The 26,262-nt window shown below is 37.8% G+C and overlaps 1 protein-coding gene across 2 annotated transcripts; it reads right to left on the bottom strand.

Annotated features, from left to right (window-relative positions):
• Positions 1-402: 402 nt before the first annotated feature.
• Positions 403-26,079, bottom strand: PRKAR1A (protein kinase cAMP-dependent type I regulatory subunit alpha). Of its 2 annotated transcripts, none has more exons than XM_037808206.1 (11): positions 25,931-26,079; positions 22,190-22,374; positions 17,303-17,473; positions 16,338-16,429; positions 16,064-16,125; positions 10,384-10,430; positions 9,519-9,677; positions 7,905-7,965; positions 6,682-6,803; positions 3,260-3,341; positions 403-2,883 (listed from the first exon to the last, which is right to left on the bottom strand). In XM_037808206.1, exons 2-11 carry the CDS (start codon positions 22,364-22,366, stop codon positions 2,711-2,713), a joined length of 1,146 nt encoding a protein of 381 aa, XP_037664134.1. In that variant the 5' UTR covers positions 22,367-22,374; positions 25,931-26,079; the 3' UTR covers positions 403-2,710. The 2 variants fall into 2 exon arrangements, with proteins under 2 accessions (XP_037664134.1, XP_037664133.1); XM_037808205.1 differs by lacking the exon at positions 25,931-26,079 and adding an exon at positions 25,523-25,761.
• Positions 26,080-26,262: the final 183 nt, after the last annotated feature.

Here is a 26,262-nt window from a genome sequence, read left to right as displayed (position 1 = left end):
TTTTGCATATGAAAGCACACCTAAATATCGAAATATATTTTAGATTTAAGCCAAAGAGTATGCTAAGCCAGAAATGATGTTTCCCCAGTAAGTCTGGGCAAGTTCCAGGGCTACAAAACCAGTCTGTCTTCAATAAAAAGGAAATCTTTGGCTTCTGATTTGATATTTTCCTTCCGTGACTCAGCAGATAAACAAATCTGCTCCATCTCAATTACCCTTTAAGCAAGGTTTAGACCCATTCTTTGTCTGACAAACTGAATTGGAAATCAGTGAAAATAAATGCATTACATTGATTCCATAATTCCCTTTCACTTTCCATTCTTGCCCACCAGAGAAGGAGATGGGGGAGGAGGAGGGACAGAGAAGAGAAGAAAAGGAGAAAGGGAAGAAAAACTGATTACATTTAAGAATTTAAATTATTTAATCTTTTTTTATTACTTGACCTACCATTAAGACAATCTATAACAAAAAAGTAGCATATATTAGCGCATACAATATACTCAGACTGGTAACCAGGAAACAATACAGAATGGTCCTTTGGCCAACTATACTTTCTAGGGCAGCAAAACTCATAAATTCACTTACCAAGGCCAGAAATGACTTCTAAAGTCCTGAATATCAGCTAAGACAAACTATGCCAATTGTGATTTCTTGCATGTACTTGGACTGCACAAAGATAAAGCTTTAAATGTGGTAATTTTTAAATTTAGACTTAGCTTAAAATTTCTTAGGTCAAAAACTACAAAAGGGAGTAAACAGCAAGCCAAATGATTTTAGAGTTAAACTTTAGAAAGCATCATATGTATCTGAACATACATTAACATGATTATATACATATATGAAACTGCAATTTTATGGCATTCTAAATAACTCATTTAAGTACATTTTTGGCATTTAAACAAAGATCAAATCAAGCTTTAAGCTAATAAGAACATAAGTTTTGTTTTTAACTTTTTAAATATAAAAAGGTAGCTAAACAAAAAGACAAGTACAGATCAGAAAACCACCCTTCAATATAGACTTTTGTAAAATAAAAATATTTGCAACAAGGTAACTTTCTACCCCACACTAAAATGTAAATAAAATCTCTTTCCCACTTACACTCCATACTTAGTTACAGTCTAAAAAGTGTTCAAATCTATGAACATCTACTATGACCAATTTAAATTACGTGGGAAAGAGTAGGAAAGAGGATTAATAATCAAAGCCAGTTGCACACAGATGGAAAAATGCTTACAGTCACTCCCAAACATAACCCTACATTATATATAAATCACAAGGAAAATAAAAGTGCCTACATTATGGAACTGTGAAAATTTGTTTTAAAAAATAACAATAATAAAAATAAACTGTTGGGTATCATTGGTGCACGTGGAATAATGTAACACACAAGGCTGGAAAATACTGAAATACAGTTAAGACTCAAACCACAAGTTTTACTTGAAGAAAAAAAATGTTTGCCAGAGAAACAACTGCTGGACAGGAAAGCAAGACCTTCAGCAGGATGGCCTTTTAGAACAATTGGAAACAACAGATACAGCCCATCCCATCCCCAATCACCATATATTCTAGCTGATGTAAAAAGGAGGGGAAAAAATGGTTAAACTACAGTAAAATAATACTTCCCAAGCCTCACACCCCAATGAACTTTGTCCCCCTCTGAACTCTGCCCACCTGACATTTCTCTCTTTAGCACATCACTTCCATTTTTCTGTCATGACATCTGTTTCATTTGTATCTACTCCCAGAAAACTCAATCTCTTGGAATCACAGTGTTTAACGAGCATCGGAGATTACACTGGAGTCAACTGAGGGATGTACATTAACTAAAAGCTCTCAACTAACAACCAAGAGTGTAGGGCTCAAAATCTAATTCTCAATTCAGCATCTGATGATCAATATTTGGCACTAGCAGGATAAATAAAGGTCTAATCAGAATTTGTGAGCTGAGGCAGATGTAATTAAATCATAACCTAATATCTGCAATCTATGATTTGGTTTGAAACTTAAAAGGCAGGTATAGATAGCCACATCTAGAAATATTTAAGAATTGGACAGAAAACACGAATAACAAGAAAGCCAGGCAAATTAGCTTGACAAACAAAAATTCTGGTTAAAAACAGGAAAAACTGAACAGATCATAACCATCTGATAATTAGCAAAAATGGGCATCCTTCCACCCTTAAACTAGTTTAAATACAGATGGATGTCTTTCTACCATACTAAGATTTTTCTATATCCAGTTTTCTGAAACCTTAGAGCTTAATGAGAAATCATTTATTCTATAAAGAAATACAGCATATACGGCCACAGTCTTACATATGCTTATGATAACCGGAAAATTGTGTCACTTAAAAAAAAAAAATCTTGCACTGTTACATCATTACTCTATGGTAATTCATTTGGTGCTGGCATTTGCCCTCACCAAAAAGCATGGCACTCACTGCCACATTGAATACTAACACTGCACAAAGAGAAGCAGTAACAAGCAAAGTCTCCACAGAACTCTTTCTATTTATTTAACTGTGTATGAGCATTCAGTTAATGCTCCAAATTAAAAACAGTGCAATAAAAGCAACTTTTAATATAAACAGACAAGAAGCTGCGATGCCAGTGGCCATTTGGCGCTGCAAAGAGGGAAAATAAAGCCGCCTGCATGAATGAAGCACAGATTGTGGAGAGGAGAAAAGGGAGGCAAAGGAAGCATATTTCAGACAGACAGCGACACGAAACTGTTGTACTGCTGGATGTTTCGTTTGAGGATATCCGAGCATGGACCGAGAACACGTTCAAATCTAGGTCGGTCCAGCTTAACGCACTTCAACGGGCCACGAGCCACCACCGTGGCAGCACGAGGACGATTCATCAGCAGTGCGATTTCGCCTGGATAAGGGAAAAGGAGAAGGATGAGAGTGGTCAACTTCTATGGAAAACATTTTCTTAGAGGCTCACTTTGGAGAAAGAAAACAAATATTTACTTCTCTAATAACTTAGTACAGGTTACACCACACCAGAACTTATAAAAAAAAGAAAGAAAGAAAAAGAAAAAAGAACCCAACTGAAAGATACAAGACAATCAACTTTAATTATTAACTGAGTAAAGGTCAAAATCTTACACTATTTCCCTAAAAACCAAAAAAGACTGCAATTAAAAAATGAAATTCAGAAGAAGAAAAGACAAAGTTACAAAAGACTACAACATCTCACTGAAAGGTGACTCAAAGAAACTTCATTATTTATAGTGAGGAAACACACATACCAAAATAATCAGAAGGCCCCAATCTTCCCACTTCAACAAACTCTTCATTTTCTGACCGACGTTGCAGCACAGCAGCCGAACCCTATAACAAAGTCACCAAGAACAAAACAAAACAAAAATACTTTCAAATCCAGAGTGACATTTTAAATAGCCTAAGCAACATTAGCCACTTAGGGGAAGGAAAAAAAAAAGGGGATTCAGTGATTATTTCAAAACCCATTTTCCTATAATAAAAGATGACTGAAAAGTTACAAACTTTGATTACTTAGCTAGCATGTGTTCCGCCCCCACGTTCCCATCCCCTGAAGGTTCTTCCCACCAATCTAAGATACCAAAAAAGTTTAGATTCAGGGGTTAACAGACTGCAGCCCGAGTCAAATTAGGCCTGTTTTTGTATATAAAGTTTTATTAGAACATATCCACGCCCATTTGTTTACATATCTTCTATGGCTGCTTTTGCTCTATAACAGCAGAGTTGGGTAGTTGCAACAGAGACCCTGTGGCCCACAAAGCCTATGTCTTACCATCTGGCCCCAGGCAGAAAGAATCTCTGGAACCCTGGCTCACACAAAACCAATTAGAAAATACTGAGCCACATTTGCAGCAATCTGCTATTCAAATATGGTTGACAGACAAGATGATCTGCTATATATTTCCATTAATCGTGAAGATATAAAACATGGTAACTTTTTAAATTTTAAAAATTATCTGTGATCCTCATTTGCCAAATAGCCCAAACACGGGCATTTAAACAAGGACAGTGTAGAATCATCATGGCTTACTATGTTAAATGGTTGAGTTTTCCTTGACTTACATAGTGAGGATTCATTTGGTTAGGTCAGGGTTTAGGTCTGGAGTCATTCCAGAATTTTAACTCAAATTCATTTAAAATCTGCTTGCCTGGCAGAAAACCGAACAACAGTATTTCAAAATGAAAGATAAAGCTAACAAAAAAGGATGCCCACCGTCACCACTGTTATCCAACACTGCACAGGAAGTTCTAGCCATAGCAATTAGGCAAGAAAAAGAAATAAAAAGCATCCAAATTGGAAAGGAAGAAGTGAAACTATCTCTTTTGACATTTAGGATCAGAAGAAATGATCCTATATAGGGAAAATCCCAAAAACTCCACAAGAAAGCTATTAGAGCTAGTAAATGAATTCAGCAAGTGTAGGGTACAAGATGAACATTCAAAAAGCAGTGATGTTTTCTAAACAACAACAATGAAGAATGTGAAAAAGAAAATCAAGAAAACAATTCCATTTACAATAGTATCTAAAAGAATAAAATACTTAGGAATAAATTTTAACCTAAGAACTGAAAGTCTTATACACTAAACACTAAAAATTATTGTTGAAAGAAATTTGAGACTTAAATAAACGGGAAATCTTCCCATTTTCATGGATTAGAAAATTTAATATTGTTAAGATGGCAATACCATCCAAAGTGATCTACAGATTCAATGCAATCCCCATCAGATTCCAACAGCCTTTTTGCAGAAATGGAAAAGATGATCCTTAAATTCACATGGAATTGCAAGGAACTTCAAAAAGTCACAACACTACTGAAAAAGAACAAAATTAGGAGAACTCACACTTCCAGATTTCAAAAGTACTACAAAACTACAGTAATTAAGCAGTGCAGTACTTGGCATAAGGATAGACATAGACTAATAGAAAGGAGTTAAGAGTATAGAAATAAACCCGTACATCAATGGCCACTTGATTTTCAACAAGGATGCTAAGTCCACTCTATGGGGAAACAACAGCCCCTTCAACAAACGGTGCTGGGACAACAGGATATACACATGCAAAAGAATAAAACTGGAACCCCCACCTCACACTATATACAAAATTAGCTCAAAATGGATCAATGACCTAACTATAAGAACTCTTAGAAGAAACCAAGGGAAAATCTTCATGACCTCGGATTTGGCAATGGATTCTTAGCTATGATACCAAAAGCACAAGCAATAAAAGAAAAATACATAAACTGGACTTCATCAAAATGTACAACTTTTGTGCACCAAAGGAAATTATCAAGAAAGTTAAAAGATAACCTACAGAATGGGAGCAAATATTTGAAATCAAGTATCTAAAAAGGGTCTAGTCTCCAAAACATATAAAGAACTCTTACAATTCAAAGGGCAAACAACCCAATTTACACAATGGGCAAAAGACTTGAATAGACATTTCTCTAAAGAAGATTCACAAATGGCCAACAAGCAAATGAAAAGATGCTCTACATCATTAGCCAATAAGGAAATACAAATCAAAACCACAATGAGATACTACTTCATAGCTACTAGAAAGTCTAAAATCCAAAAAATAGGGGAAAAAAAATATTGGCTTGAATGTAGAGAAAAACAAACACTGGGAATTCTAAAAAGGTATAGCCACTGTGGAAACAGTCTGGCAGTTCCTCAGAAAGTTAAACATAGAATTACCATATGACCCAGCAATTCTACTAGGTAGAGGCATACCTCAATTTACTGCATTTGCAGATACTGCATTTTTAACAAACTGAAGGTCTGTGGCAGCCCTGCTTTGAGCAATTCTATCAATGTTATTTTTCCAACAGCATGTGCTCACTCCATGTCTTTGTGTCACATTTTAATTACGGTATATAGGCTGTTTTATTTTTAGACATAATGCTATTGCACACTTTTAGACTACAGTATAATGTAAACATAACTTTTATATGCACTGGGAAATCAAAACATTGATTAATTTTATTGCAATATTCGCTTTATTGCGGTGGTCTGGAACCAAACCCGCAATACCTACAAGGTATGCCTGAATATATGCAAAAGAATTGAAAACAGGTACTCAAACATATACTTGTATACAACTGTTCATAATACCATTATTCACTATAGCCAACAGGTGGAAATAACCTGAATCTCCATTAATGGATGACTGGATAAACAAAATGTGGCATGTCCAAGTAATGGATTATTATTAAGCCATAAAAAGGAATGAAATATTGATACATGCTACCACATAGATGAACCTTGAAAACAATATGCTAAATAAAAGAAAGCAGAAACAAAAGGCCATATATTGTATGATTTCATTTATGTGAAATATCTAGAATAGGTAAATACAGAGACAGAGAGAAAGTAGTGGTTAACAGGTGCTGGGGAGAGGGGAGAATGGGAACTGACTGCTTGATGGATACGGAGTTTTTCTTTTGGGGTGATGAAAATGTTTTGGGAACGCAATAGAAGAGGCAGCTGCACAACATTTTGAAAGCACATAATGTCGATGAATTGTATATATTTAAATAGTTAATTTTATGCTATGTGAATTTCACCTCAACAAAAAAAATATTAAAAAAACTAAAGCTATAAATCAGAATTAACCCCTTTTACGCACTTATGGTGTACAACTTTTTAAAGTATCAAATGCAGGGTTCTTTACCTCTAAAATAATGAAAAACTCATCCCCTGGTTCTCCCTGCACCACAATCTTTTGCCCATCTTCAAACTGAACCGGTTCCAATGCATCAGCAACTGTGAGACGTTCCCACTTGTCCAGAGATTCTGAAAGAATCAAAAGTATTGTTGTACCTTATTTGGTGTTGCTAAATGTTTTAAAACATAAAGTATAAAGAGATTCAACCAAATAGCCATGTCCATTCAACACACCAGCAGTGTCTCAGATTAATCATGGCACCTGTCTTCAGTGACCTCTACCGTAGTCTCATATTACCTACAGACGACCCTCAGATCCTTCCTTTAGTAGCCCAGGGGCCAGTTTAATTAATACCAACTGCACTCACTGGTGAAGGAATAAGAAAACACAACTTTCAAGTTTTCCTAATGACTGCCAACAATGCAACACAGTACCCAAAAGTAATACTGCCACTTACCGTATTATTCACATTACTTCAGCAATTCATAGAAATAACTTCCCTCTTTAAATCCTCACTTGAATTTATTTATTAAATGAAGAGCTAGAAAATAACTCTTGTTCCCAAAGTCCAAAACTAACATCTAAGACACTAAATAGAAGTAACCATTCCATAGAAAAGGCAAAACAAGGACAGATAACTGTAACCTTATAAAAATGGTCATCTCCCTCCTAAGAAGAACAGGTTCTAACAAGTCTCCAAGGCCACAGAAACAAAAAGCACAGAAACACTTTCAATTAACCTACTTTATTCTCAATTTCAACAAACTTCAGTTATTTTTTCAGAGGACGCTACCAAATGACACCTAATCTTTCCACAGAGGAAACGCACTCTTGGAAATACTTTTCTGAACAAATGAACTCAATGATGGAGGAACAAGGACAAAAGTCAGAATAACTGTAACTGTCCATAGTCAGAAGGAGGACCCTTTTAGCCTTTCTGTCTTTTCAGGAGGAATAAGTAGCACATATAAGTCCAGAAAGCTTTCCCCAGTCCAATAATTTCTATTAAAAGGTTTGTGATATATTAGCAAAGAAAACCCTTTAAAATTACTTCTGAGTCAAAGCTTTGACTCTGTCAAATAAAAATTCCACATATTTTTCATTCTATTAGCAAAAAAAGTATAAATGAGTATGATAACTAGAACAGTTTTTACAAAACAATAGTTCTGCTTAAATTATCAATAACATTTTCATTTTAACAGTTCTCTGTGCAATCTTCCAAAACTCACCTAAAATGGACACTTTACTAAGGAACTCCTCATACATCTTCCGCTTTCTCAGCGTGCTTCCCTATAAACAGAACAAAAATCACACCCAAAAATGTGTAAGTATCACATAATGCAGTAAAGTAATAAATATTAAGTTTCAAAAAAACAAAACTCAGAATAAGTCAAAGCTTGCTGTTGCTTCTTCTTGATGTGAGATTATTTTTCTTCATGTTGAAGATGGTGAGCCCCTGTATTCAGCTCTAAAAGGCTCTTGGTAAACTGCACCTAAAAGGAAAACCTGGCATATAGCCAGAGAACATTCCTAGCACCACCAATTAGTGAAATTCCAAATAAGCAAATGATCACAGTTATCACCCCCCCCCCAAAAAAAATCAAACAAACAAAACTACCCACACAACCAAGTAAGATATGTGATATGTGATTAAAGCTGAATGTATTCCCAGCCAAGGGTCCTTACCCATCCCCAGCCCCCACAGAAGTAAAGAAATAAACCGCTGCCATTTAAGAGAAACAAAAAACAAAAACAACAACAACAACAAACCACGGGCCATAGCCCCAAATTTAACCAAGTTGCCACATTTGCATACTTTTAAATATATCTGGGGAAGAACAGGGAGAAACACACAGACCACTACAATAACCATTTCTTACACCTGCTGAATTGTCTTAGCATTATATATACATTAATTTTCAAAAAACAAAAAATTTTCAAAGTACATCAGATTGCATACTTTCAAACCAGAGAGGCACTGTACAAATTTAAGAAAACCATTCAGAAAGACTGAAGCCATTACTTGGGACTTAAACCTCCAAAGCTACCCTAAAAACTTGTCACAAACTTCTCAAAAAGCTGGACTATATCAGCAGAATGTTCCCATGCTTTATTACTTTGTTACACCTTTAGTGAGAAGGGATATGCCACGTGCATTTTTTTTTATTATTAAATTCAGTTTTATTGAAATACATTCACACACCATACAATCATCCATGATATACAATCCACTGTCCACAGTATGATAGCATAGTTATGCGTTCATCACCACAATCTATCTCTGAACATTTTCCTTACATCAGAAAGAACCAGAACAAGAATAAAAAATAAAAGTGAAAATAGAACACCCAAATCATCCCCCTCATCCCACCCCATTTGTCCTTTAGTTTCTATCCCCATTCTTCTACTCATCCATACACTAGATAAAGGGGGTGTGATCCACAAGGTCTTCACAATCACACTGACACTTGCATTTTAATACCCTTTCACAGTTTAAGGAAGTCCTAAATCACTTTAGGCACTTAAATGTGCACTTAGGCTATCTGTGATGCTTAGGATTAGGTCAGTTAAGATGTGCCTACTGGCAAATGGATAGATTTTCAACCATGAGCTGACCATCATATAGACCAAATTTTGTTTCCCATGTTATTTCTGACCAAATTTTTACTTCAAAAAATCCCTGTCTTCAAATGGTATAAGGAACAAAGCTAAATTAGCCTTAAAGCACAACATGTGATTATGAAAAGTAACATTCTCTTTTAAATTTGGTGATAATGTTATTCAAACATTAGTTACACAGGCAGGAATTCTAAATCAGACTCCAAAAAACCACGATGTCTTACCATAAGGATTCTTCTATAGCTGTCCCTGTCAATGCCCCACAATTTCACATTTGTCTTTGCTTTGACAGTGGCTGCTCTAGGTGTTCCATAAATCAAAGCAAGTTCTCCGAAGCTCCCTCCTTCCCCAACACTGGTTGCCCATTCATTGTTAACATAAACCTAAAATGCAAACGATATAAAATAATTAGTTTTTTCTATATACACAAACACATGGAACTAAAAGCCCTCAAACATTTTTAAAGGGTCAAAAACCTGAACGTCGCTCCAAAAACATAAAATACATGTGTTCGGTATACAGCAAGCAAAACGACTGACTTGTGACAATGAGTTAAAGAAGTTAAAAGTGCCTGGGACCTACTAGGTTTAATTATCTAGTAGGAAAAAGGTACTCTGTACTCTTTAGGGATAGCCAGGAGTAAAGTTTAAGCATTAATAATCATACATGTTTACAGAGTATTGTGCTAAACATTTTATTTACAGAGGCCACCAAATTTTCTAATAATCCTGTGAGATCAATGCTGTTATTATCCCTATTTCACTGTAAACAAGCCTTACAGAATTAAGAAAGTTGTGCTAAGTCTCATAGCTAATAGAAGCTGGGTCTAGACTTAGGTTTGTCTTACTTCAGAGTATGCAGTTCTTAACCACTACTCCAACAACTTTTGAAATGCATGTCAAGCTAGAGAAATTATCTTCACAAAGTTTCTCTATGTCATTAAAATACTTTGTAAAAGTGTGGCTGCAAGTACCAGTGGAATTTGAAACACAAGGCTATAACATTTAGCTGTTCAGAAACACTATCCTAGAAGGATATTTCAATGACTTGAAAATTATCAACATATTTTTTGTTATTATTAAAACTTACATCCATCTCTCCTTGATCAATTACATAGAAGTTATCCCCTTCATCACCTAAAAGAAAGTTAAAAAGTTAGAAGCATATTCCAAATTAAAGAAAGACAAGTCAAAACTATCCAATTAATTAAAACAAACCCATTTTATAGTGGTGCTATGAAAGACTGAATTACAAATTAATGCAATCATTCAAAAAGAAAAATCCAGTACTGTATTTTAAAAGTCAAAAAACTGATAATTTTATAGTCATCTCCTGATGAAGAATACCTCTGGAAAAAATAACTAAAAAAGAAGCCATGTATGTGTACAAAGATACTACTTGCTATGTCACCTCTAACAACAACAAAAAAAACCAGAAACATCTCAAATAATTAAGCAGCAAAATATCAGATTGCCACTAAATGGGAAAATATATGGCTTATGAATACCCAGGAAAATGTCAAGAGCAAAGAAAAAAAAAAAGGAGAGGATAACCAAAAGATGAGATCCATGTTAGCCTAAGTAGGCAAAAATATAAGAATCGATAGGAGGATGACGTCATCAACATGGCAACATAAACAGCTACTGAAAACTCCTCTCTAGAGGTTCAACCAAAAAAGAAAGGACAATTCTGAATTGTTTGAAAACTCTGGAGGAAGATATAGACTGGAGAAGGACCCTGCAGATGCTGAACTGAAGAAAGAGAAGAAATATCAGGTAGGAATCTTCCATCCCAGACCAGATGGTCCTCCCTCCTCCCTCTCACTCGGGCTCAGTACGGGAAAGGCACAGAATCAGCAGAGAGGACCCCTCCCACCAGGGACAGATTTTAAAATCTCTCACAGCAGTGAGACACACCCCCACTGTCTGAAGACCCAGGGGATATGGGAGGACATTTCAAGGCCCAAGTCAGTGAGGGACAAAGAGACTGAGAAAACATGGACAGAGACGTGTTTCCAGCCCTGGGTCTAAAAAACCTACCCCCACCCTTGAGGGAAATAACAGCCGACCATCGATTCCTCGCCTTGGGGATGACTGGAGTACTGGGTCAGGTGAGGGAGTACTTTGCCACAGGTGTAGCCCCACATTAAACCAGATTTTGGCCAGCAAAGTGAGGGCACAGGAATCCCACAGTTTAAGCTCACCTGTGTAGACGCAGCCTGTGCTCAGAGGCAAAGCTGCCTCTGAGGATGATTAAGTTACCGAACGGCGCCATCTGCTGGACGCTCTGGAAAGTGCAATGGAATTGAACCACTTTTAAAATATGTTTCAGACCTTTCATTAGGACCACAGGAGCTGGTCTACATGCCCTGCACAGAAACCCAGCACCGTTTTCACTGAGAAATACGGACAACCCAACTGTCAAAGCTGGGCTCTAAAACAAACACAGGTCTTGGTACTGGCGGAAAACAGAGCACTGGATGCCAGCAGATTTGTATTACCACATACAGTGAACTTGCTGGGGTGCCCAATGCCTACCTCGCACCCCTGTGGCAGGCCACAGTGGGTGCCTGATTTGGGGGAAAGACTGGGAGGCAGAGCCAATCTGACAACTGGCCAGCAAGAGAAACAAAGAAATACAGAGATCAAAGAAAAGTAACCTGAAAACCCAAAGCAAAAGAGAGAAAACTACCTTCAGAATAAACTAATCAAGAAAACCAGATACCTAGACAGCAAAAAAATCATGAGTCACACCAGGAAACACAAAGATATGGCCCAAAGGAACAAACTAACACCTCAACTGAGATTCAAGAGTTGGAACCAACCAATTAAAGATGTTCAAACAAATCTTCTAAATCAAATCAACAAGTTGAAAGAAAATGGGACAAAAGAAATGAAGGATATAAAGAAGACACTGGATGACCATAAGGAAGAATTCATAAGTTTGAAAAAACAAATGGCAGAAATTATGGGAATGAAAGGCACAACAGAAGAGATGAAAAAACCAGTGGAGACATTCAACAGCAGACTTTTAGAAGAAAGGATTACGAAACTAGAGGACAGGACATCTGAAAACCTACACACAAAAGAACAGATAGGGAACAGAATGGAAAAATATGAGCAGGGGCTTGGGGAACTGAATGACAACATGAAGCACACGAATATATATATTATAGGAGTCCCAGAAGGAGAAGAGAATGAAAAGGGGGCAGAAAGAATAGCAGAGGAAATAATCAATGAAAATTTCCCAACTTTTATGAAAGACATAAAATTACATGCCCAAGAAGCACAGTGTACCCCAAACAGAATTGATCCAAATAGACCTACTCCAAGACACTAATCCAACTGTCAAATGTCAAAGATAGAGAATTATGAGAGCAGCAAGAGAAAAGCAATCCATCACATACAAGGGAAGCTCAATAAGACTAAGTGTGGATTTCTCAGTAGAAACCATGTAGGGGAGAAGGCAGTGGTATGATATATTCAAGATACTGAAAGAGAAAAACTGCCAACCAAGAATTCTATATCCGGCAAAACTGTCCTTCAAAAATGAGGGAGAGTTTAAAATATTTACAGATAAACAGACACTGGGAGAGTTCGTAAACAGGAGGCCTCCTCTGCAAGAAATATTAAAGGGAGTGCTACAGACAGGAAAAGACAGGACAGCAAGGTTTGGATAAGAGTGTAAAAATCAAGATACCAGGGGAAAGAAAGACGGTAAAGATAGGGCATCTGATGCTGAAAGAGTACAGAATGTTCAACAGGATTGATTATATAGATCCAGAAATGGATAGCACAATTTGGGTGACGGTAGCACATTTTAAGTACACTAAACAAAGATGACTGAGTACAGTTGGAAGAGGAAGGTTAGGGGCATGTAGGACAGCAGAAGGACAGACAGTAAAGACTGGGATGGTGTAACTTAGTGAAACCTAGAGTGGTCAATGATTGTGATTAAATGTACAAATATAAGAATGTTTTTACATGAGTTTGTCAATTTTGCAAGGTGTTAAAAATGGGATGGTATTGGGGAAAAATACAATCAATGCAAACTAGGGTCTACAGTTAACAGTGGCACTGTAATAGGTTCCCATTAATTGTAACAAAGCCAATATACCAAAGCTAAATGTCCATAAGAGGGGGATATAAAAGAGGGGTATGGGATTCTTGGCATTGGTGATGGTGTCTGACTTTTTATTGTATTTTAATTTTTTGTTGCTGTTGCTTTTTTAGTTGTCATTTCTTTCTTTTTCTTTTTTTTTTTTTTTTGCCTCTTCCTCTTTCTTTGTGGAAGAAATGGAAATGTCCTCATATAGATAGTGGTGGTGAATGCACAACTATTTGATTATACAGGGAACCACTGATTGTTTACTTAGGACAGAACATATGGTGTGTGAATAAAACCATCCGAAAATTAAACAGATGGATACAAGTGCTCGAGAAAATGTGGAGAAAGGGATGTACCTAATCACCACTGGTGGGGAGTAGAATGGTATAGCCCATCTGGAGGGCAGTGTGGTGGTTCCACAGGAAGCTAAGCATGGGGTTGCCATATGGTCCTGCAACCCCGTTATTGGGTATATACTTAGAAGAATTGAGAAGAGGAACATGAATGGACATTTGCACAATGGGATTTATGGTGTCAGTATTCACGATTCACAGTGGATGGAAGTGGCCGAAGGATACATCGACTGATGAACAGAAGAGCAAACTGTGGTGTATACATTCAATGGATTATTGAGCTGCTACAAGAATGAAGCTGTGAGGTGAATGGACATTGAGGACAGTATGTTGAGTGAAATAAACCAGAAATGAAAAGAAAAACATTATAATACCTCACTAATATGGATAAACTACAATGTGCAAACTCTGAGAACTGAATCTGAGAGCACAGGTTATCAGGGGAAGGCTAATGGTAAAAGTTCCTAGATTGTAAGCTCTTATAGCCGTTACATCTATTCCTGAGTTGTAATAGCTATTTCTAAATTCTGAGATGCTGAGCTCTTTGTGCATAACCTGGTCAGTCCCTAGAACATTGGATATGTGAGAACTGAGACTCAGAGCCAGAGTCCAGCAGCTATGAACGTCAGCACTACCCCATATAGCAAATGTTAAAGAGTCTGAAAAAAAGATCAGACTTCACTTAGAGATACGAACGAAATGGACTTGGTTAGGACTAAGGTAAATCAGACTAAAGGGTAAAGGACAATACTGATGGTGTTTTAAAACTTCAACTTCCATGTGAGACAAAAGAGATGTTTATTGGGTGAAAAAGCTATATTTTTTGTAACACACTATATAATTTAACTTGTATGGCCAGTTTATTTAAACACCGTAATAATTACATGGAACTCTGAATAGGGAGTGAAATCTGGTTGGTTCTTACAGGTTAGTGTGAAGCCCTGATACACCCCAGAGTAATTTGGGCAGAGAATAAAAATGTATTTGCAAAGCCCCCTTGAGGGACTGGGGTAAAATGTAGAAATATTAAACTTCCCCACCTGGGGAATTAATGATATTCTCACAAGCAATGGGGATTACCAATTTAGAAGGCCCAGCCCTTGATCTTGGGGCTTGCACTTATGAAGTTTGTTACTGAAAGGAGAGGCTAAGCCTACTTAAAATTGTGCCTGAAGAGTCACTCCCAGAGAACCTCTTTTGTTGTTCAGATGTGGCCTTTCTCTCTAAGCCAACTCTACAGGCAAAATCACTGTCCTCCCCACTACGTGGGTCATGACTGCCAGGGCTGTAAATCTCCCTGATGACATGGGACACGACTCATGGGGATGAGCTTGGCCCTGGCATTATCGGATTGAGAAAGCCTTCTTGACCAAAAGTGGGAAGAGAAATGAAACAAACTAACGTTTTAGTGGCTAAGAGATTTCAAACAGTTGAGAAGTCATTTTGGGGTTATTCTTATGCACTATATAGATATCCCTTTTCAGTTTTTAGTGTATTGGCATAGCTAGAAGGAAATACCTGAAACCGTTGAACTGCAAGCCAGGAGCCTTGATTCTTGAAGATGACTGTGTAACTATACAGCTTATACTGTGTGACTGTGTAATTGTGAAAACCTTGCGGCTCCCACTCCCTTTATCCAGTGAATGGGATAGATGAGTAGAAAAATGGGAACAAAAAGTAAATGAATACTAGGGAGGGATGGGGGGTATGGGATGTTTTGTATGTTCTTTTTTACTTTAATTTTTATTCTTATTCTTTTTTGTGTGTGGTAATGAAAATGTTCAAAAATGGATTATGGTGATGAATGCACAATTATATGTTGATACTGTGAATGCTTGTACAATGTTGATGATTGTATGGTTTGTGAATATATCTCAAAAAATTGAATTAAAAAAACAAACAAAAGAATCAATAGAAGGCATGGAACCTTACAGATAGGCTATATGAAGTATATTTTGCTTATCTATTTTATTTTAAAAATGATTATTCATCAATAAAAGGATTTATGAGACATACTGCTATAAAATTCCATACAACATTCAAAATTGAAAGGCAAGAATTTCCTTTAACAGTTATTATTAAACAAAATTGTATTTGATGCGAGAATTATTATTCCCTTAGGGAAAAACTGCAGTTTAGCTCAGAGGATTTTAATTCAAAAAAAGAAACAGGAAAAGTCATATATAATATAACAAATGGAAGTAGAATGAAAGAGAGGGGAAAAAAAACCTCAAACAAAACAAAAAATAAATCCTACATTCTCATCTTCTCTTCTGTAATATTGCATGCACAGAAACAGCAGCCCTTACCTTGCTGAATAACAGTCTCTCCAGCAATAAAAGAGACTGGAAACATGGCATCAAAAATATCACTGCAAAGGAGAGAAGGCCTCAGGTTACATTTCACATATGTCTTTTCTCTGGATTTCAAACATTAACCTTAGAATTAAAGCTGCCAGATTCTCAGTCCCACAGTCACTGGGTGAATGATTATCAAGACCCTTGACATTTACAACAATGAGAATAGTTTTGGACTATAGCCTTTCTGGAAAAATAGTATGCATAAGAAAAAATCTGTGCCTACCTTCTCTCATTATCATCAAGATGTGAAAACAGCACATTCTTTTCAATGGCTTTGGCTAAAGCAGCCATTGTCTTGTAATCTTTTGGTATAACCTATGAAAGAATTGAAGGTCAAATGATGATTCTATAAACCAAAAATGTTTGTTAATTGTAACCTGCATTACAATTAAATGTCAGCCTACATTATGGTATTTAAACAAGACTGCTTTGAGTTAAATATTTGCACTACAACACACCTGTATTATCTTTGATCCACAAAGTACTCAACAAATATTGACTATTTATCCCCTTCTACACAGCTAGTTCTAAATTTAAAGGCTACTATTTGGTTTCCAGTTAACAACTAAAGAAATAAACAAATACACCGTGATCAAGGTCATTATTCTAAAGCAAAACTAAGTCTTTATTTCATGACAATTAGTCATTTTTAAACTGCGATCATGTACTATTACATTCATGAGCCTTAAGTGCCAGGACAATTCTGGTATCCCTTAGGGCTAATAGCATAACTTGAAATGACAGGCCAGCTGTAAGGAAGAGCAGATTAGGATGAATGAAGCTTGTAAGACAAAAGGTTAAAAGCCTCCACGTGAAGACAGGATGTCAAAAAACAGACACTATGGTTCCAGAGAAACATGAGTGCTACTGCTACCTGCTCCTTCCACTGCAACACAACAGGAAGGAAAAGACAGAGCCCTGCCCAAAGCCATTATTCCTTGGTTTGTCATTACCATAGGTAATTTTCCGTGATGGCATGTTATTACAGAAACTTCTTCTCCAGTACCCAAGACTGTACAGGATGAAGTAGGATTTACCCTGTTTTGTGCTCTATACAGGATGAAGTAGGATTTACCCTGTTTTATGCTCTATATACTATTCAAAATACTGCATGCTTTCATTGAATGAGAACAGATGACCACCACATGGGTCCAAAAACATTTTCCCAATGTTAGGTATCAAAACTACCTTTCTAACATATGACGCCGCATCTTCCTCCGTGTAGACTTCAGCACTGATAGCACCTCTTCGCCTCCGGCCCTTCACCACCGGATTGGGTGGAGGAGGAGAAATTTCATCCTCCCGCGAGTCTGCACGGGTGCTTGCTTTCTGCAGATTCTGGATCTGTTTAGCCTCCTCCTGAAAGAAATGACAAGTTTGCAAAATGAAATTCTTCAGCATGTAAAGCTGGTATTCTCATACAATCACAACCATCACAGTCACTTCAAATCTCTTCTACTACCAGTGTGAAAGTCAAGGGGAAAAGGCCAATTCTAAATGGGAAAAATGGAGAGTAAAGTTTGAAAAGAAACACTCTCAAAGGACCACAGTGTTTCTCATATGATAAGAGCTGCCATACTTTATTAATGAACTAAAGCCATTAGTACAAGGACACATAATATTATGGAAAAAATAAGATATTCAGAATAACAAAACACTGACAATGACCTGTAAACCACACAACAGTACTAAACTACAAAACAAAGATTTTTTTTAATGCTGCTACTGCAGATAATAAGAAACACCCCACCCCACCCCAAAAAGAATGTTATCTAGAACAATTCATACATAGAAAGTGACCAAAGAATGTCTAGATTACTGGGTTATTTCATTAATTCAATAAGCACTCCCTGGATCTGCCATTCCAAGAATTCTAAGAGGTAATGGAATATAAAAACAAATAGAAAAGGGTCCTGAGCTTGTGGAGTTCACATTCTAGCCGGAGTACTGGACATTAACAAATAAAGAAATGATGTGATAACCAAGAATTTAAATACAATCAGATCTGACAGAACTTCTCCCAGCAGAGCTTAGAAGAATACTTTATTATTATAAGGTCTTACACCTGAAGTTAAAACAAAAAAAGAATTTATCTGCTTTTAAAAACTTCTTATTGGGCCAATTTAAATAAAAACTGAGACAAACTACTTAACATTTTTATTTTTCAAATCTAGGGTCTTAAAAAGAAATTCCTCTCAGAACTACCATAAAGAATTGGGTAAGTAATCCTGACTGAAGAGGGGAAAAACATGTTGTCTACTACTTTCTCATTCATGTGATCCGTTCTGCATTATTTTTCTAAGCCATCTTTCAAATTCATTTCAAATTCTAAATGAATTTAACATTTGTCAAAAATTTTAGGATAACAAAGAAATTAAGGAAATGTCTCTTTTTTTTTTCCTGCATGGTACTCTGCCCTGCTTTGGGCATCAAAATAAAAACAAGAACTTATGTATGCTACAAGAAAAGTCTAGAAGGATAAGGATAATCATTAAGGTATTCCTATTAGTAAAATCTTGCCTGATTTTTATTTTCTTCTTTTTGAGAGGGGGCAAGTTTATCTTTATTTTTTGCACTTCTCTAGATTTTCTCATCTTCAATTAAGGAAAAATACAATGAGAAAAACATGTAACAAAAATGACCAGTTTTTTAATACACATTTAATTATTATTGCATTTACTTCTTGAACCAGTAAATTCTACTTCCAGGAATTTATTCTAGGACATGCATATGTGTGAAATGACATACAAACAAAGGTATTCAATGCATCACAGTTTTTAAGAGTGAAAAACTGGAAACAGCCTAGATGGCAAATTATACTACATCCATAACAATGGATTGCCATGGACAGGTTAGAAAAGAATAAGGAAGCTCTTTTGCATATGAATTTGTCTGCAAATGCACAGATTATCTCTGGAATACTAGCTGCATTCAAGGAGAGCACGGGGTAGGAAGAAGACTTTTCATTGTTACACCCCTCTATACCTACAGAAATCTGATTTAAGTGTGAATATATAACCCATTAAAAAGATACATTTTTTAGAAAACTCATTTCATATTTTCATTCTGGTAGTTCCAAACCCAGTTAAGGTTTTCCCACTCCATTCCCATGCCATATCAACAGAGAACTATAAAACTCAAGTCTCCCCAAAGTATATGATTATAAATGAAAAGACAAACCCTACCCCCAAAATTGTTATTGGCATTTCACAAAAATGTTTTGGGGGGATAGGGAAAGCAGAAGCAACATCTCACTTGGGACTGAATTTTTAAGACAATTTTGAGGTACCAAAAAACATTGATTTTTAACACTTTTTCACTGATTCTTGCAAGCCTTTTTCAAAGAGCAATCTGAATATAACCTTATCATGATGACTCAGAGCCACTTCTGAAGCCATCAGTTTCTAACATGTACTGTGATAAATTTTATACCCTTTCTAATGCTGTTGTCATTCTGCTCTCAGTACCCTCTCCTAAGCTCCTTCACTTACTAAAACTAAAACAAAAACAAAAACAAAAACAAAAACAAAAACCCCAGTCTACTTAATGGTTAAAGGCATCATGGTCTAGAGTCTTTCGGTTCAGATTCTGTCCCCATCACTTTCTATGTTTTCACAATTATTCATTCCCTCTCTTCCCTTACCATTCTTCCCCATAGGTGGAGTAAACTTCCCACAATCCTGGACTTTGGGCTTGGCTGTATAATTTGCTTTGGCCATGGAATGTAAGCTGACATGCCATACTACGTTTGCTTGTATGGTCTGGCTCTGCCCTCTTGAGCTTCTGTCCTCTCTCTGCCTTGAGAATACTATGCCTTAGTGGCTGCTGCTTCCACTTCACCCCACAAGGCATGTGAAGTGGAGAAGACAAGATGGGCTGAGCCCAACAGAGCTGCGGATGACTAAGAAATAATGATCTGTCCTAGTAAGCCACTGAAATTTGGGGGATGTCTGCTGTTCCAGCAAAAGCTGACTACTGCACTGTATGACCATACTCAAGTTACTTACTTTAGCTGAGCTTTAAATGCTTCCTCTGTAAAATGGTGATAATCATTTACCTCACACATCTGAAATAATGAGCTACTATATGTCAGATGCTTTACATAGTTCCTGGCACACAGCAGACAGTCTCTGGCCATAGCCATTATAATTGCTCTATCATACAGGCTAGGTTCTAATAAATACAAGCATAAAAGAAGTCTCAAATTCCAAATGACAGTCTGAAGTAAAGTGCAAAAGCTCTCAAGGGACCAACTGTGAGAGTTTTTTGGTACATTTCCTAATAAGTGGTTGAAGCAACCAGAAATATGAACTCTGGGTCACAGAGAAGAAGGTGAAGAGGAAAAATACTGATTTTGAATGGGATTGCATATTTTCAGACATAGAAACCTGACACCTAACACGTAGAACAATGACCTGTTAAAAGCTAAAAATCTAGAGTTACTCAAAAATCCAGGTAGCTATAGTCAACCCTGATCAACGGAGTGTATACAAATGAACAAGACCCTTGAATTACAGGGAAAAGTTTGTAATGTGGTGACTTTTAATAGGAGATAAAGAAGTCAACACACATTAAATCTTAAAAACCCATTTGCAAAGAAACTACTTTAATAATTACTTCTGGCTTTCCACCTTGGTTAGTGTTTAAACAGTGTATGGTTAAGTACAGGCTTTGAAACTAGCACCACTCATTCAACACCCCCTATAAAAAGACACATACTTAATGTCTCACCAATTTTAGCCCCTCATTTGATGGTTTCTATTGATGTCCAAAGAGAAGAGGGATCATCTTACAGTGACCCATTTCAGAAACAGATCTCCAGGAACACACTTTATTTCACAACAGGGAACACCCATGTCCTGGCTCTATGGTACTTTCACTACCGTTACAGAAGTTATTTAAATAAGAAAAAGCCAGAATTTCTACTATAACTGAAAGACAGCAAAGCAACATTCATTGTAACTGGTTAATTTTTTATTTTTAATTATTCTAATCATGATACTAAACTCCAAATTTAACAAAGAGCTTTTCAAGAAAACAGAAAATATCTAATCACTGCCACCCAAACATTTTTTAAAACTTAGTATAGATTATTTTTCTAATAAATTCTGATTAAGAAATTGTCCAAATCAATGGGAAATGTTATAAAGTTTTATTTAAATAAAGATAATTAATGATCATATACCTAAAAATTTTCCCACCAATTGATTCATAATCCTTATGAACCACCTCAAAATTTCAGTATGTACAAGAAAACCCATAAATTTATCCTGCTGATTTAAAGAAACAAATCAAATAAACAACTCAAACTATTCAAAACATTTAGCAACCCAGGCTTTTTCATTCATTACTTCATGAGGGAAACAAACTGAAGTGTTGTGTGTTTGCTTAAAAAAGCATGTATCATATACTTACATCACATGACATTTTCACAATGATAATGAACAAAAATTAAAACCTGGATTACTTTTTTTTTTCAATAAGGAAAAAGTCCTGACAAAATTATAGAGCAAATTTTTGACACCCATCAATCACGACATCTCTGCTCTACAGTCAATTCATGTGAGATATACTGTACAGTAAGAGATTTCACTAATCAGAATTCCTTATATATCTGTTACAAGTTGGATTCAAATGTCTCATTACACTTGTTTAAAAGGTGGGATAAGGCTTATTAAACTTACTTGATTTGTTGAACAAGAGAAAAGCATTACCTGCTTTCAAGTACCCAGAATCTCTCATTTCTTATTAACTGCTGTACTGTACTGTACTACTTCTAATCAATTTTAACTGCTAGTTTTATCTGTTAATTAAAACAGTTACGGGGAACTGATTGAAATTTCTTTGTTAGCCAAGTTAGCTTAGCATACAAATTCATTTTCTGATAAATTCTACTGATTTTAAATTTTTAAATTACTACAGATGTCTTAACTGTATTTCTTATTTGAAATTCTGTTTTAGACCACTCATCAGTTAGAATTCCTTTTCCCCTAAAAGAGAAAGTTAACGACACTCTACTGTATTAAATTTAACAATTTCCACAGCCCTTCATCACCTCTCTACATTATTTTTTACCTTCTCCAACCTCTCGAAGTATTCCCTGAGGAACGCCATGGGCCTCTCAGGCCGAGCAGTGCACAGCTGCACAATAGAATCCTTCAGCAGGGCCTGAATGTTGTGCTTCTGGACATAGAGCTCACATTCCCGGAGGCTGCGCTCCTCCTCACTGGCGGAAGTACTGCCAGACGCCATGGTTTTCTCTACCAAAAAACACAAAAAACATACATACATACGCTTATGTAAATTACTTACAAAGAGCAAATGCCAATTTGACCTTTGACCTGCCAAATTCATTAGGCAAATGATTCACAGAGATTTTTTTTCCCACTAAATATATATAGTTTTAAGGGGCTACATGCAGACTAGGGAATAAAATACGTAGATAATTATAGCATTCTTCTAAAAAGTTTCATTTGGTTCCTGCTGCAGAATCTGGGCTCTGAAACAGCAACAGCAAGAGGCAATAGCCTTAGTTCCTAAGAGGAAGTATGAGCCACTATCCTCTGCAGAGGCAGGCTGCTGAGGAGGCAGGCCCTTAAGGGAATTTCATTCAGTTCTCCCCTGCAAAAGGAATCATAATGACGCAGGAAGTGTGTAAATGGTAAACAGGACAGAGAGTTACAAGGGCACACAAGTCTACTCTAAGTGAGAGCAAGTAAGCAAAATGAAGAACATCTGACATTCCCTACACACAACTCCTATCCCATGGGAGTGTCCTAATGTCACACAGCAAACCACTGGAGCAAAGGATCTGATTAGCCAACTACTAGAGTAATCAAAATTTTTAATGACACAAAAGGAACCCTAAATGAGTTTCTTTTAAACTGTTTTTTAAAGCAATTTTATTGAGATATATTCATACACCATAATCCATCCAAAGTATAGAATCAATGGCTCACAGTATCATCATATAGTTGTGCATTCATTGCTGCAATCAATTTTAGAACATTTTCATTAATTCAAAATAAGGAAAAAAATTAAAAAGAACACCCAAAACATCCCATACCCCTTATCCCCTCCTATTATTTATAGATATTTTTTTCTTTATTATGCATATGCCCATACATTGGATAAAGGGAGTATCAGTCACAAGGTTTTCACAATCACACAATAAAAGCTACATAGTTATACACTCATCATCAAAAATAAGGTCTACTGGATTACAGTTCAACAGATTCAGGTATTTCCATCTACCTATCTTAATACACTAGAAACTAAAAAGGAATACCAGATGAGTTTTTAAAGCAATCAAAAAAAAAAAAAAAAACTTTATCAAATAAACTGTAAAAAATTTAGACAAGAAAATGTCAAAACATTTTCATCTGAAATGTTTGTGTAAATGTGAACCTTACATAAACAGTTAACAAAATACATTTAATTAATTTTAGTGGATTTGAACTACCTTGATGTAAAATAATGAGCAGCTTACTGTGGAATCAAAAGCTCAGTAATTTAACAGCAGGGTCATAAACTGTTTTCCTCCCACCCCCTAATTACTAGGCAATTAAGATTAGACAATGTTCCTCTCCACTCTACAACTGAATTCAATACTAATCGGAGTTTTCCAATTATAATGCACACAAAACTACTGGTATGCAACTGTAAATGTAAAAGGAGAAAGGAATATCAGAGTAAGACCTACTCTCAAGTGGTACAGTGTTACTCATTTTGTTTTGACAACTTTCATGATAAAGGTCAATTAACAAGTAGATTAATTAACAGACCATGAGAAAGTATGTGGCTCCATGACAAGCACATAAATTAAAGGCCATGGAACAACAACCTGCCACTACTTCAGAAATACTCGAGAACAAAAACACAGATGTGTATTTATTTTAGGGTAGATTTATACCAGCCACGTTTCCAGGTCAAATCATATAACTGAGAATTCACTTCAGTAGGATTTTCTGTATTTCAAATAATTCTGAAGGCCACCAAGAACAATGATAAATCAAACCTTTTATGCTTCAAAACATTCAGGCATTTCAGAAATACCAAGACATCTATTCAACTGATCAGAAGGTTAATTCAAAGATCAGGTCTTTGGCTGGTAGAGATGAGAGAATCGGGTCCAACAGGTAAAAGCATTTCTCTATGTTTGAAACAAAGTAATGTATTAAAAAGACCAAAAAGACCACGCTAGTAATAAAGTAGTATATGAACGAAAATGCCCCAAGATTAATACAGTCAACGTGTGAATCCTTGAATATCCAAATTTCACGGTCTTAATATTTTTAACGTAAGATATCTACATTAACTCTGTATTTATACTTATTTTTAAGATCCCCAACAACTTCACCACCACAACCACTCCGTTATTTTAACTATTATAAAACATACACTACGTCTTGACTAATAAGGACACACTCAGCTCTTTCTTTTGGAAATTGAGCTGTGATAAAATTCAGTTGCAGAAAGATTACACGTCAGGAAATATTTAAACCACTTTGAAAAACTGTTCCTGACTCAGACCGCACTCCCTCAGACACTTTCGTGGGGTCATCTTTCCTTCCTCTGCTGAAAAGCTCTCTCTCTCTCTCGTGGCACCACACGAACAAATGAGCTAGAGGGGTTAATGGTTATCGCGTATTTTCGAAGGGAAGGCCCAAGAACGTGCCCTTCGCTTCACTTATACCACCACGATCATGACCACAAAATGAAGAATTGGGGACCACCTCTCAACCTACTCGAGTCGGGGTATCGAGATGGCCTCACGGGTAAAAATCGAGAAAGGGAGGGAGGTGGAAGGGAGACAAAAGGAAATTTATGAGCCAGACTACGATTATCTCATCGTGGGGGGTGGGGGCTCACACTGGCAACGAGAGGAAAACCGATTGCTGGGCAAAGCTGGAAGGAGACGGAAATGAAAAGAACTGCCCAGTCCCGAAATCAGCCACAATTGGAGAGCGGGGGAAACGACGATGGCCGATTCCGGTAAAATAGAGTTGCTGTCCTTCAGGAAACGGGGGAGGGCGAGCGAAGAGACCGCGGGGTGCGGAGGCGACTGGAGCGCCGACGGCCGAGGAGAGCCGTGGATGGCGGGGGCTGCGGGGCCGGGGCGCCGCGGAGGGGGAGGGAACGCAGGCGGGGGGCGGGGCGGCCGCAGAGCCCAGCACCCCAGCCGACGCCCCGGCTGTCTGGGGCCCCGGAGGATGCAAAATGGGAGACAACGGCACGGCCGGGGCGCAGGGCCTCCGGGGAGGCGCCTGCCGGGGAGGAGCAGGGGGGTGCGGCCGTCCCCCTGCAGGTCGCTCCCCGTGACGCCATCTTGGATTGGTCCAGCGTCCCCAAACGGGCAGCGGGGCGGCGAAGCGAGCTACGCCGGGACTCCCAGGCGACCCGACTCACCTGGGGACCGGATGCAGCGGGTACGGAGCTAACGATGCGAGGCTGAGGCGCGCCGAGCTTCCTCACCGCTTCCCTCCCAGCCTGGCTCAGCGCAGAGACAGCGACTCGGCTGCAGCGCCACCGGAAACGACCGGGCCTCAGCCAATCAGCGCTTGGCTGCTGTCGTCAATGCGCCTCGTTCTGGCCAGAGCCGTCGCCTTGGCAACCTTAAAGGCGCAGTGGCCCCTGTTCTTCCCCTTCCCCGCTTTGAAGGACTCCCGTCCCTCCACACCTTAGAATCGGTCCCCTTTTGCTCCACTTCTTTGCATCTTTTATCTGCAGCCCTTCTCCTCAATCTCGCCTTTCCCCCTTTCCCCACTCGCTCTAGTCCAGTTCCTCCTTCCTTCCTGTTCACCTGCCCTTCCTTACCTGTTCCTCTCTGGATGTCTCAGATCGCCTTTATTCTTTCTTCTGCTCTTTGCTCCCGGTCCGCGTGGCTGTCTTGAGTCTCCTACTCTCTTCCTCCTCCTCTCATCTTCCCCGCCTCTCCTCCTCCCCACTCCCTCACTCCTACCTTCCTCGACGCCTCTGCCTTTTCTCCCTCCCTTCAACCCCCGACCGACCCACGTGGGGCGTCTCGGATGACAGATGGGCGACTCCGCCCCGCGGCCCCTGCAGGAGGAGGACGCGGGGCCGGGGGCGGGGAGAGTCCTGCCGTTTCCAGGCGCCGGAGGAGGCGGCGGCCCCGGAGGATCTGCAGC

This window comes from Choloepus didactylus, chromosome 18, assembly GCF_015220235.1.
Source record: "Choloepus didactylus isolate mChoDid1 chromosome 18, mChoDid1.pri, whole genome shotgun sequence".
In the NCBI taxonomy this organism is placed as follows: domain Eukaryota; kingdom Metazoa; phylum Chordata; class Mammalia; order Pilosa; family Megalonychidae; genus Choloepus; species Choloepus didactylus.
The sequence above is the reverse complement of the archived record's forward strand: the minus strand, read 5'-3'. Positions and strand labels throughout refer to the sequence as shown.

What these genes read in the sequence shown, in the direction of transcription:
- PRKAR1A (XM_037808206.1), bottom strand. Translation starts at nt 22,366, where the DNA reads ATGGCGTCTGGCAGTACTTCCGCCAGTGAGGAGGAGCGCAGCCTCCGG. An exon ending in ACTTCGAGAGGTTGGAGAAG is followed by an intron (nt 17,474 to 22,189) that starts GTAAAAAATAAT and finishes CATTTCTTTCAG; the next exon opens with GAGGAGGCTAAACAGATCCA. An exon ending in TAGTAAAGTGTCCATTTTAG is followed by an intron (nt 6,804 to 7,904) that starts GTGAGTTTTGGA and finishes TGATTCTTTCAG; the next exon opens with AATCTCTGGACAAGTGGGAA.